The 13,801-nt window shown below is 32.7% G+C and overlaps 1 protein-coding gene across 2 annotated transcripts; it reads left to right on the top strand.

The window, feature by feature from the left end:
* Positions 1-4,527: 4,527 nt before the first annotated feature.
* LOC138313200 (uncharacterized) lies at positions 4,528-6,680 on the top strand. 2 transcript variants are annotated; one of them, XM_069253766.1, is made up of 2 exons: positions 4,528-4,597; positions 5,494-6,680. In XM_069253766.1, the coding sequence occupies exon 2, from the start codon at positions 5,536-5,538 to the stop codon at positions 6,562-6,564; it is 1,029 nt and encodes a 342-aa protein (XP_069109867.1). In that variant the 5' UTR covers positions 4,528-4,597; positions 5,494-5,535; the 3' UTR covers positions 6,565-6,680. The 2 variants fall into 2 exon arrangements, with proteins under 2 accessions (XP_069109867.1, XP_069109866.1); XM_069253765.1 differs by lacking the exon at positions 4,528-4,597 and adding an exon at positions 4,611-4,761.
* Positions 6,681-13,801: the final 7,121 nt, after the last annotated feature.

Here is a 13,801-nt window from a genome sequence, read left to right as displayed (position 1 = left end):
TGAAAAAAGACAACAGGCAACATTGCTCATATGTCTTAGGCATATAGAATGATTTCATATAAATAGATAGAAAATTACCTTAAACGGAACTCGGAACTGGTTCCGAGTTCCGTTTTACTTAAACGGAACTGGGAAATAGGAGTTGATCGAAAACTGAATTAAAGTGGATTCATCACTAGTAACCCATGAAAAAAGACAACAGGCAACATTTCTCATATGTCTTAGGCATATAGAATGATTTTATCTAAATAGATAGAAAATTTCCTTAAACGGAACTCGGAACTGGTTCCGAGTTCCGTTTTACTTAAACGGAACTGGGAAATAGGAGTTGATCGAAAACTGAATTAAAGTGGATTCATCACTAGTAACCCATGAAAAAAGACAAACAGGCAACATTTCTCATATGTCTTAGGCATATAGAATGATTTCATATAAAAGATATAGAAAATTTCCTTAAACGGAACTCGGAACTGGTTCCGAGTTCCGTTTTACTTAAACGGAACTGGGAAATAGGAGTTGATCGAAAACTAAATTAAAGTGGATTCATCACTAGTAACCGATGAAAAAAGACAACAGGCAACATTGCTCATATGTCTTAGGCATATAGAATGATTTTATCTAAAATAGATAGAAAATTTCCTTAAACGGAACTCGGAACTGGTTCCGAGTTCCGTTTTACTTAAACGGAACTGGGAAATAGGAGTTGATCGAAAACTGAATTAAAGTGGATTCATCACTAGTAACCCATGAAAAAAGACAACAGGCAACATTTCTCATATGTCTTAGGCATATAGAATGATTTTATCTAAATAGATAGAAAATTTCCTTAAACGGAACTCGGAACTGGTTCCGAGTTCCGTTTTACTTAAACGGAACTGGGAAATAGGAGTTGATCGAAAACTGAATTAAAGTGGATTCATCACTAGTAACCATGAAAAAAGACAAGAGGCAACATTGCTCATATGTCTTAGGCATATAGAATGATTTCATATAAAAATAGATAGAAAATTACCTTAAACGGAACTCGGAACTGGTTCCGAGTTCCGTTTTACTTAAACGGAACTGGGAGATAGGAGTTGATCGAAAACTGAATTAAAGTGGATTCATCACTAGTAACCCATGAAAAAAGACAACTGGCAACATTTCTCATATGTCTTAGGCATATAGAATGATTTTATCCAAAATGATAGAAAATTTCCTTAAACGGAACTCGGAACTGGTTCCGAGTTCCGTTTTACTTAAACGGAACTGGGAAATAGGAGTTGATCGAAAACTAAATTAAAGTGGATTCATCACTAGTAACCCATGAAAAAAGACAACAGGCAACATTGCTCATATGTCTTAGTCATATAGAATGATTTCATCTAAATAGATAAAAATTTCCTTAAACGGAACTCGGAACTGGTTCCGAGTTCCGTTTTACTTAAACGGAACTGGGAAATAGGAGTTGATCGAAAACTGAATTAAAGTGGATTCATCACTAGTAACCCATGAAAAAAGACAACAGGCAACATTTCTCATATGTCTTAGGCATATAGAATGATTTTATCTAAATAGATAGAAAATTTCCTTAAACGGAACTCGGAACTGGTTCCGAGTTCCGTTTTACTTAAACGGAACTGGGAAATAGGAGTTGATCGAAAACTGAATTAAAGTGGATTCATCACTAGTAACCCATGAAAAAAGACAACAGGCAACATTGCTCATATGTCTTAGGCATATAGAATGATTTTATCCAAAATGATAGAAAATTTCCTTAAACGGAACTCGGAACTGGTTCCGAGTTCCGTTTTACTTAAACGGAACTGGGAAATAGGAGTTGATCGAAAACTAAATTAAAGTGGATTCATCACTAGTAACCGATGAAAAAAGACAACAGGCAACATTGCTCATATGTCTTAGGCATATAGAATGATTTTCATATAAATAGATAGAAAATTTCCTTAAACGGAACTCGGAACTGGTTCCGAGTTCCGTTTTACTTAAACGGAACTGGGAAATAGGAGTTGATCGAAAACTGAATTAAAGTGGATTCATCACTAGTAACCTATGAAAAAAGACAACAGGCAACATTGCTCATATGTCTTAGGCATATAGAATGATTTCATCTAAATAGATAGAAAATTTCCTTAAACGGAACTCGGAACTGGTTCCGAGTTCCGTTTTACTTAAACGGAACTGGGAAATAGGAGTTGATCGAAAACTGAATTAAAGTGGATTCATCACTAGTAACCCATGAAAAAAGACAACAGGCAACATTTCTCATATGTCTTAGGCATATAGAATGATTTTATCTAAATAGATAGAAAATTACCTTAAACGGAACTCGGAACTGGTTCCGAGTTCCGTTTTACTTAAACGGAACTGGGAAATAGGAGTTGATCGAAAACTAAATTAAAGTGGATTCATCACTAGTAACCGATGAAAAAAGACAACAGGCAACATTGCTCATATGTCTTAGTCATATAGAATGATTTCATCTAAATAGATAGAAAATTTCCTTAAACGGAACTCGGAACTGGTTCCGAGTTCCGTTTTACTTAAACGGAACTGGGAAATAGGAGTTGATCGAAAACTGAATTAAAGTGGATTCATCACTAGTAACCCATGAAAAAAGACAACAGGCAACATTGCTCATATGTCTTAGGCATATAGAATGATTTCATATAAATAGATAGAAAATTCCTTAAACGGAACTCGGAACTGGTTCCGAGTTCCGTTTTACTTAAACGGAACTGGGAAATAGGAGTTGATCGAAAACTAAATTAAAGTGGATTCATCACTAGTAACCGATGAAAAAAGACAAGAGGCAACATTTCTCATATGTCTTAGTCATATAGAATGATTTCATATAAATAGATAGAAAATTACCTTAAACGGAACTCGGAACTGGTTCCGAGTTCCGTTTTACTTAAACGGAACTGGGAAATAGGAGTTGATCGAAAACTGAATTAAAGTGGATTCATCACTAGTAACCCATGAAAAAAGACAACTGGCAACATTTGTCATATGTCTTAGGCATATATAATGATTTTATCCAAAATGATAGAAAATTTCCTTAAACGGAACTCGGAACTGGTTCCGAGTTCCGTTTTACTTAAACGGAACTCGGAAATGGGAGTTGATTGAAAATTAAATTAAAGAGGATTTACCAATATTAATCCATTAAAAAAAGCCAACAGGTAACATTTCTAATATGTCCAAAGCACATTGACAACTTTTATCTAAAATGTTGAGAATTTCCTTAAACGGAACTCGGAACTGGTTCCGAGTTCCGTTTTACTTAAACGGAAATAGATGTTATTTGAAAACGTATTTAAACTAGCTCTATCACAAATTATCCATGAAAAAACACAATTGAAAACATTTGTAATATGTTCAAATTACATAAATGGAATTTTTTTAATTTTGTTTAAAAAACAAAATCCTTAAACGGAACTCGGAACTCGGAACTCGGAACCAACTTCAGCCTCCCGTTTTCATAAACATCACAAATATCAATTCAGTAATGTTAATAATACTATGAAGTAATTAAAAAGGATAATGACTAATTTGTTTGTCTGTCAGCAGGTACGTTTATATAATGAGAGTACATATAGGACAGATAACACACATTTATCATGGGGCTACGGTATCTTTTTCTCAGATCAAAATGTAATCACGTGTGCTGTAATGACGTCATAAGTGGTAGAGATTAGGTCAACACGTGATGTTTACTATTAGCAAAATCACATGACCTTATCACCAATTTACAGGAATTGATTATCAATGCAAATCTATAATGATTTAAATATAGATAAAAAAAATAAAAATTGAAAATGTATTTTCAAATATGTTTTTATTGTCATAAATTGTTATTTATTATTTATGACAAAGGGCAATGGAATAAAATATCAAACTGGTGACAAAACTAAAACATTATGTCATTCATTTCACTAATGCATCAAAGTGATATTTGATATCATGAAATACATGTACTTATACACTGAGATCGACTACATGTAGTCGAAACTAGATAGACTACGAAAATAATTCTTTCAAGCTAATAGCACTGATGGTTTCATCAAGTCTCATAAAAGAGGGTCCAACATGCATGATATATTTTGTATTGGATACAAAAGTCGATAATATTTTAGATAATTTTGAGATAATATTTATATTATAACATAGACATATAAATAAATGATATTTATAATGAAATATTAAAAGTATTTTCTTGACATTCAAATCGTTTCTTAAGAATACCAGAAAAATATCTTAATTTATAAAAAAATATTAGTTGTGCAGTAACTAATTAATGATCTTACATGGTAATACTCTTCTTTGTTTGACACATTGTATATATTTATTGTTATTTACAGTTATTGTTAATGTATATTTCAATAAAATCCAAGATCTGAAAGAAAGCCTGACGAATGCCACAATAACAACACATTGCACTTAAAAAATCAACAAGCGGAATAGGGAAGTAGGGGGTAGTAGATACTATATTACACCACTGGAAATCACCAAATGGAAGTTATTTGTAGTATATATAAGGAACATATTCTAAAAGGAAACATTTCACAAGGAACCCTGTGGCACACCTCAAGAACAGGTATGTATATAGACTAGGTACACAGATCTGGTACAACTAATACACTAACGTGTTGTACAGCAGATTTAAATCTATATTTGCCTGGTCATACGTCGATGTAGGTTAAATGACACAACAGTATAGGACATGTTTGTTATCGTTATACACATAAACACGGATAGCAGGTAAGGGGATATTAATAATAACTCATTGTTCTCGTACACGACTATTGTGTTATCCTATTTTTTATCACTAGCTTAATAATTTAAACTGCTAATAGTTGTGGAAGCAAAGAAAACCTGGTTTAAGTATTTATAGTTTTTTTTATAATTTACTGGCAGTTTGCACAATACATATTCTATAAATGGGTCACTTCAATGAATCTAACTTTCATAAATAACCACTAGATTCGTATATTATATATAATAATGCGTAAATAGAACTGTGGTATTTTAAAATCTATATATGGACTAGGTAAGTACATATCAATACCAGGTATAATTACGGGTACGTCTTGTCTAGTACATAATCTATTCAATATATAGCACAGGACGAGGTTAAACTATATCTACGTCATTTATAGTATATCTGTGTTTAGTGATTACAAGGTATCCGATAAATGTAAGCACCATAATATAGTGTGTCGTTAGAGACAAATATAATACATATAAACCCAATGTAATCTGCTCTAAAACTTATCAAAGAGTATATGAAATCATGTGGACATTTTGTAAACATTTTTGTATAGGTATGATGTTTAGAATTAATCCGTTTTTTCTTCTGAGTATTATAACGGAGTAATAATAAGGATTTGTATTTTAATGAGATTAGATTAAAGGCATCTGTCAGCTTTATTGTGCATTGTAAGCATGCTTTATCTTGCTTTACTAGTATCTTGATTTTTGTTATTATTTTAGAGCCCTATTCTGAACAGCTAAGGTTATTATCGGTACATTGACATGGCTTCACATGATGATCAATCTCGAGATGGAGGGAAACTCAAAACAAATAAAGTTTCAAGTGCGGCAAAAACAGAAGACGTCGTTAATACGCCCGATAAAAATGTGCCTAAAACAGGCATCAATCACTTCGCTGAATTACCAATAGCTGGAAGGTTGGAACTACCATCGACTTTAACGTTTCCAATGCAAGTTATGACTATGAACGCTAGCGGTCCAGCCGGCGGGGATGGGACTGCAAGCAGCAGGAGAAAATACATTGCTGATGTAATTCTAAACTACAATCCACAAATTCTGTTATTTCAAGAATTTCAATGGCAAGGAATCAAAGGGAAGACATGGAAAGACACTCCAATACCAGATCGGTATGTATACACTGGTAACAAGGAAGCCAGTATAATATACGACGCGGAGCGGTTCTGCCTGAAAGAATTGGCTCAAACAAAATTACAAAGGCCTTTAGACGAGTTAAGAAGGAAAGGGAAAGTATCTCAAGGGTTCACACCATTACCACGCAGCACTATAAGACTTTTAGAACAAAATGGATCTACATCTTTAGAGACATTCAAAATACTTGTTGTGTCCTGGCATGGAGTGCATAGTCGTACGAAGGATACAGAAAAGAAAATACAGTTTCAGTATCTTCAGGTTTACCTGAAGGAGCTTTCTGAAAGAGAAGAGGCCACTGTGCTATTGGGTGGTGATTTTAACATCAATATTGATTTAATCAGAGATGTCATCTCCCCAGATTTCATTCTTTATGAGTATTCACCTTCAGAAAGAAGAAAGGGGAAAGTCATAGATTATTTTATAGCTTCTCCTAAACTATCCCTTACAAATGTTCAGTATATCGAACTCGCCGGCCTTAATGATCCGAAAGACAAACAAATACTGATTCCGTATCACGTACTTGACCACGACCCAGTGTCGGCCACTATGGTCAAGAATAAATCAACGGAGGATTTGACACTGCCATCTATGACGTCATCATTGAAAACGCATCCAACAATGTTCACAAGAGCAAGTTAATAAAAATATGAATATGTATATATTTGTATAACTTGCATGCATATAAATGTTGTTTTGAAATAATACTTTGTTTGGGTTTTAATTAAACATTAAATATGTCAATGTCTGGCCTTATTACAATTAAATGACAAACATGTATCATCATCTAAATGGAGGAAAACAGAAAAAAAAACATTATGAAAATTAATAACAAACTACCAGGTAACCCACTATTATATCATAATAACACCATCGCTTCACCTCATCGATGAAATAGAATGTTTTTTTGATTACGATCCACAGATAATATTGATCAAATGCCTGTCTCCTGTTCCCAAGTCCCCTAACCCACAGAGGGCAAACTCAATAAAAATGGATGTTGTCATACATTTTTTTGTATTTGGTGGATGCACTGGTGAGTATATATGACAGTCATGTGACTTTTTTCGAAAAATACGAGATTTGAATACAAAATATGTATGACAATATCCATTTTCATTGAGTTGGCCCCCTGTGCCCTAACCACACTAACAAACACTTAATTTCACGAATAGGAATATTTTGGTTTTTGTTTTATTAGTTTAACGTCATATTAACAGCTAGGGTCATGTAAGGACGTTCAAGGTTTGTTGGTGGAGGAAAGCCAAAGTACCAGGAGAAAAACCACCGTCCAGTTGTCAGTACCTGGCAACTGCCACACATGGTATTCGAACCCGCATCCCAGAGCTGGAGGGCTTATGATGATATGTCGGGACATCTTAACTACTCGGCCGTCACAGCCCAACGGGATTTAAAAGATCAATCCACCATACTTAAAGTTTAGAAAACTGCGTGGCCAGATGATATTAGTCCAAAAGTTATAAAACTTCTTTCCCCGTCATTGATAACTACCTTGACTCCGTAATTTAATAAAGCCATGACATCTGGTTCTATTCCTCTGTCTCGGAAGATGGCTTAAATACTAAATTGCCATATTATGTAAATGTGATAAAAATACTTTTTCTAACTGTCCAATTTCAACTACTTCTTGTTTCAGTAAGATTTGAGAAAATACTATCTTTAAGCATTTATATAGTCATCTGCTGAAATTTGAATTAGTATCAAAACACCAGTCAGGATTTATTTCTGATGACTCTACTTTTATTAATTGGTTCATAGGCTACTAAGCAAACGTAGACTGATGGCTTCTACTCATCATACAGACAGGTAAGTGTTTGTGTCCCCCAGGGTTCAGTCTTCGGTCGTTTTCTATTTCTGATATATATTAATTATATATGACTAAATGTATAACAAATGAGAAAAGACTTTTTGATACTACTCACTAGAAGCAGCTTCTAGTCTATCTAATAATTTAGAAAAAGATATATTGTCACTCCTGATAATATTTTTCAACACAAAACTGTGGAACATGTATCAACCCATAAGCATCCTGGTGTATTCTTCTCTGAAGATGGTAAGTGGCATCATCATGAAATTTTATCTATAATAAAGCATGCAAGCGCATTAACTTGCTGAAATATGTTAAATATGAAATAAGTCGCAAAATACTCATCACAATATAAAAAGTTATATAAGACCTATACTAGACTATGGCGATGCCATTTTAATAACTGTAACCAATATCAGATAACATGAATTGAATTTATAAATCCAATTAGCGGCAGCAAGAGTTATAGCAGGACTGCGCAAGGGAACCTCACACTAAAAATTTAATTGTGAACTTGATTGCAATTGGGATACCTTTGCTGCAAGACGGATAAAACACAGATAAATTCTCGGGTATAAAATTCTCACAGGAACTGCTCTCCCTTATTTAACTGAATTGATTGATTTTAACAATGTGAATCCATACTTATTAAGAAATGATAGAATCATTACAATACCTGTATGCGGAACAAATACAATCGCAAAAGTGTTATATGATCTACAATTAAAGATTATCATGAACTTGCAGCAAAGTTTGACCTAACTAATATGACATCATCATTCCAATTTAAACAACCCCTAAAACGATATATTAGTGACATTATGACCTTCAAGTGGAAACACTACATTTCTAAATACAGGTGATAGAAAATATAACATCTTATTATACCAACTTATGAAATCTTTAAGTAACCTTAATTTTGATTATATATTGATACCATCTAACCGAACCACACGCTTGTAACTGTGATAAAATGTATTGTTTATGACACAATGTATTATAATTTTCTGTGTGAAATATGTGATAACCCACACAAAACTCTAAAAGATCAGTTATTTGATGTTGATTAGTATCACTAAAATCTATATGAAATCCTTTCCCTGTGTTGAGACTGTGATGATCAGACCAATACATATATATTTGAGTGTTCTGTTGAGTTTGTGAGAGCCACAAATAGATTTCATTGGAACCTAATACAGTATCTAAATCCAGTTTTTAAATTATATACCTATAGAATCGTAGTTTAAATAGAATTTATCAAATATGACTTTATTTCTCAAAACAAAAATGTCACTAATACAACAAATAATCACTACAATACGTCAGTGTCATACATATTCATCCACACATTCCCAAATTATTTTTTTTAAATAGATCGCATTAGTCCGGTGGCTTATGTCAGGTTTTAGGGGTTCCGTGTGCACTTCTTGATGAAGTTTGACACCATATATCAAAATGTTAAGTAGGTCATCCTCTTTCGGAAAAATGATGGTGTCAATTTTTTTGACCATGTGGTGAGGTCAAAGTTAGGGGTCAAAGTCATATGGTCAACTATGGGATGAGGGGTATGTTTATATTTAATTTGAATTGAATTGCCTGTCTGTCTGTCTGTCTGTCTTTCACAAGAAAAAATGTTTTCAAGTAACTCCTTCTTAACTGCTAAATAACTTCATTGAAACTTGGCAACAATGTTGCGGACCTTGTGTAGACGTGCACTCATGTTTTCGTTTGCCATTATGTTGGTTGCCATGGTAGCTAGGTCAATATACACACAGATATTTCGTTGAAAGAAAAAAACAAACAACATAACTCCGGTCAACTCTTAAAATACTGAGCCAATATTAATTTATCTTCACAGTAATGTTGAAGAGCATGTGCAGATGAGCAAGCAGGTTTTCATTTGTTAAAAGAATGGTTGCCATGGTAACCTGGTAACTTTACACACATTTTGTAAAAATGGCCAATATCTCATTAGTTGTTGGATAAAATATGTTAAACTTTGTCATTTATCGTAACTAATATATGTCTATAATATGACATATCACATCCTTCAATAGCAATTACCATGGACATATAAACAATGGAGGAACATTTGGTTGCCATGGTTTCAATTCGTTTTCACTGGTAAATAATATTTAACAATATCTGTTAATGGAGCGTCAATTGTTCGATCATGCGGTAGAATCAAGGATAAGTGTCAACGTTCTCATGGTCAAATATGCAATAATGGGGCTTTGGTAACCTGAAACTCAAATCGGCAAAAATAAGCTTGTGAGGAAAGGTTTCAATATATGTATAGAGAAATGAGTTCATAAAACACTTTATAATGATAATTTTGGGTCGTTTTACGGGAAACTAGAGCTGATTTGTGTCCTATTTTTACCATCTGTCAAATATTTGAAACTCTTTTTAGAAAATCGACATGCCGGTTACGTATTCTTTGCACATTATCATAATAATAAAAGCAGTGGCACTAGCGTTCCATTTTCTGTCATTTTCCATCCATTGTTGACGGGTGTGATATTTTCGTTAGTTAATTTTCAAATTTTAAAAAGACACTCTCTAAAGCTCGTGTCTTTTCACATTTGAAAATTAACAAACTCGAGTTTGATAAACATGATAAACAACAGTCACTTGTTGGGAACCTCTGATAAAAAAGGTGTGAAAACAACATATTTTGATTCATAATTTGACCAAAAATGGATGCCTGGCTACGGAGATTTATTTTACGATTTCGTAGCGCAGACATATGCCATTACATTGATACAATGTTCAATACCAACTATGGTTGCGTTTCCAAGAAATTTACTTTTGAAAGAGTTTGTTTTTTGTGGTCGAAATGAAGATTGCTTTTAGGTTACTAATGTATACAATCAGTTGCTAGGGGGTTTGATTTCGATAATTTTCTAAATATATCGCCTGTAATGGTCTATCACCATATGCTACATATGTTTAGTAAATTGTGTATCTAATTTTTAATATTTTGGCGTAATATATATAAAATATAGGAAACAAACATGCTAAAATCCTTTTTAAAATGTTATGAAAACTACATATTTTGATTCATGATTTGACCAAAAATGGATAACTGACTATCATCAAATGTAATATATATTTGTAAATTTGGCACGTAATCTTAATTATTTTGGCGTTATATACATGATATATAGGAAACAAACATACTAAAATCCCTTTTCAAAATGATATAAAAACATCATAATTTGATTAATAATTTGACAAAAAATTGATGCCTGACTATGGATATTTATTTTAAACATTTTAGCACAGATATATACCATAACATTGATATGATGTTCAATAACAACTATGGTTGCGTTTCCAAGAAAATTTTTTGCGGTCGAAAAGAAGATTGGTTTTTGGTTGCTAGGGTATAAAAGGTATAAAATCAGTTGTAAGGGGGGTTTAATTTTGATAATTTTTCTAAATAAATTGTAATTGGGCTATTTTCCATGTGTAATATATTTTTGTACATTTGGCACTTAATTTTCAATATTTTGCTGTAATATATGTAGACATTGATGTCACTTATTTTTTTCTTTGAGATATGAACGCAACTAGCTAGTATGACCTTTGACCTTAACTCCATCTGACCTTTTTCAAAAAATTTCCATTATGAACTAACAAAAATGTCTTTAGTAAATAAATTAAAGATATGACAAATATTGAAGAAGAAAAATCAAGTTAGACGCTCTAAAAGTCAAAATATAATCTCACTCACGCCAGTTTTCAGCTAATAAACCATTTGACCTTTGACTCTTGACCTTGACCCCTCAACATGGTCAAAAAAATTGACATCATCATTTTTTGAAAGAGGGTGGCCAAGTGAACAATTTGATTTATGGTGTCAAACTTCATCACGAAAATCCCACGAAATTACATTAGCCACCAGATTACACAGAGAAGTGCAAGGAAGAAAAAAAATGTTGGAAGAGATTTGTGAAGAAAGAAATAGAAATACAGGTGCGGAGAAGGAGGAGGAGGACAGAATGCACTTTGAATTTTAAAAAATCATTGTCTTATTTTCATTACTTATTTAATTATTCTTGATCTAACGAATACAACTGTAAATGATCTAGATGTACATTTAAAAATGAAATGTTGATAAGAATGTGTTGATGCTATCGTTTCCCTTCGTATTTAACGATTTCGTAGAGATGAAAATATCTATGTCTGTAAATACTGTTTACTAACGTTATAGAAAATGCGAATACTTTAATACTATGAAAGTTCCATCAAATTGAAGTTGAACTCGACATATTGTTTGGTTTTCTGTATACCATTACAATTACAATGATTGCACTTTTGGTCCAAGCCTGCAAGTGACTATATATGTTTAATATTTAGGTATTAATTATAATCTAACTTTTGTTGTACATGTAGGTTTGAATGTGTACTGTGTACATGTATCAGGTGTGTGAGCTATTCCCATATGAGTTATTTCCCCTTACCCGTGTTATGATTTTTCATGTCATATCTATATCTAATTTGTTTCATTGTTTTTCTTCTCACTTTTTCCACTATTTGAGAGAACTTATATAGGCTTTGCCTGTTGTTTAGTCCAGTTGACATGTAAAATCGTTGTCAATAGAATCTGATGAAATGATAAAATACCACTTTTATTGAACATCATCGGATGTGAATCTGTATACATTAAACCAATATTTAAGTGAACATTGCACATTGTATTGTGATAACACTATGTAGTTTTTGTAATTGATTCGGTACGATCTACTTCTACCTATGTCATACGTTTTATAAAGGTGTAACAGGATATTAATTTATCTATTATTCATATTACTTACATTTTTTCTGTTATTTTTGGTTGCTCAGGCCAACTAGAATCCTCGATACTCCAGGGGTTCCGATCACTTACGATCTCTACAACCCTGGACTATCTCCATATCGGGATAATACTACCTATGAATATAGGGTATTAAAAACGAAATATCAAAAATATTGTCTACATATTCAAATCGTTTCTTAAGAGTACCAGAAAACATATTTTAAAATATCAAAATTATTAACTGTAAAATCAAACTTATTTATATCATCTTGCATAGTAATTTCTCCTTTTTTTAATATATGGAATGAATATTCCAATGTTATTGTTAATGTATATTTCAATCAAATCCCAATTTAACAAAAGCCCGGCAAATGCCACAATAACACCACAATACAGTTATATTTTGTCGAGTTCAAATATGTTTGATGACGCTGTTACAGTAAATGCTCTACCAAACACTTTTAGCACTCATAATATAGCATCACAGGCGCTAAAATATAATTACATCTTTAGTATTAGAAACATTAAATATGCGGGATTTCTCTAACCGCTCACAGAGAACGCAGTAGGTATTATAGGGACAACCAACTTAATGAAAAAGACCTTCGAAATGGCCCCTGTGTATACATATTTTAACCCGGCCTGCTGTTGGCTGGCTAATTATGAATTTCAAAAGTAAAAATGTTTTCTGAAAGGTTATTATTCCTAGATAACCATGATATGAATTTGGAAATTCTGATTATGAATAGGTAAAAACTTTAGAATTTTAGGATTTTTTAGTGCAAAATGCGCCTGATTTCAATAAAGCTACCCTGGTTGGAGTTTGAGCAGAAGGACCCAAACTTTTTTTTCTATCTAGTGTTATATGAGAACCTAGACTTTAATTATAGAACACAATAGCTAACTAATATTCCTTTGTTTTAATAATACAGTACAAAACTTTAACAAAGTTTAACACTGTGGTCTATGTAAAATTATTTAGTTGGTTGCTCTCTTATATTACACCACTGGAAATCACCAAATGGAAGTTATCTGTTATATATACATTGTATAAGGAACATGTTCTTACAGGACATATTTCAGAAGGAATTAGCATTTAAAAGGAACGTGTTCTAAAAGGAAACATTTCACAAGGAACCCTTTAACGACAGAAGTGTAACTGTAAGTGGCACACATCAACAGAAACGTCAGTCCAATTTAAAACAACAGGTAAGCAAAGTCTATGTACAAACAACCAATATGATAAA

The sequence above is a fragment of the Argopecten irradians genome, unplaced genomic scaffold (assembly GCF_041381155.1).
Source record: "Argopecten irradians isolate NY unplaced genomic scaffold, Ai_NY scaffold_0613, whole genome shotgun sequence".
NCBI lineage: Eukaryota > Metazoa > Mollusca > Bivalvia > Pectinida > Pectinidae > Argopecten > Argopecten irradians.
The sequence above is the reverse complement of the archived record's forward strand: the minus strand, read 5'-3'. Positions and strand labels throughout refer to the sequence as shown.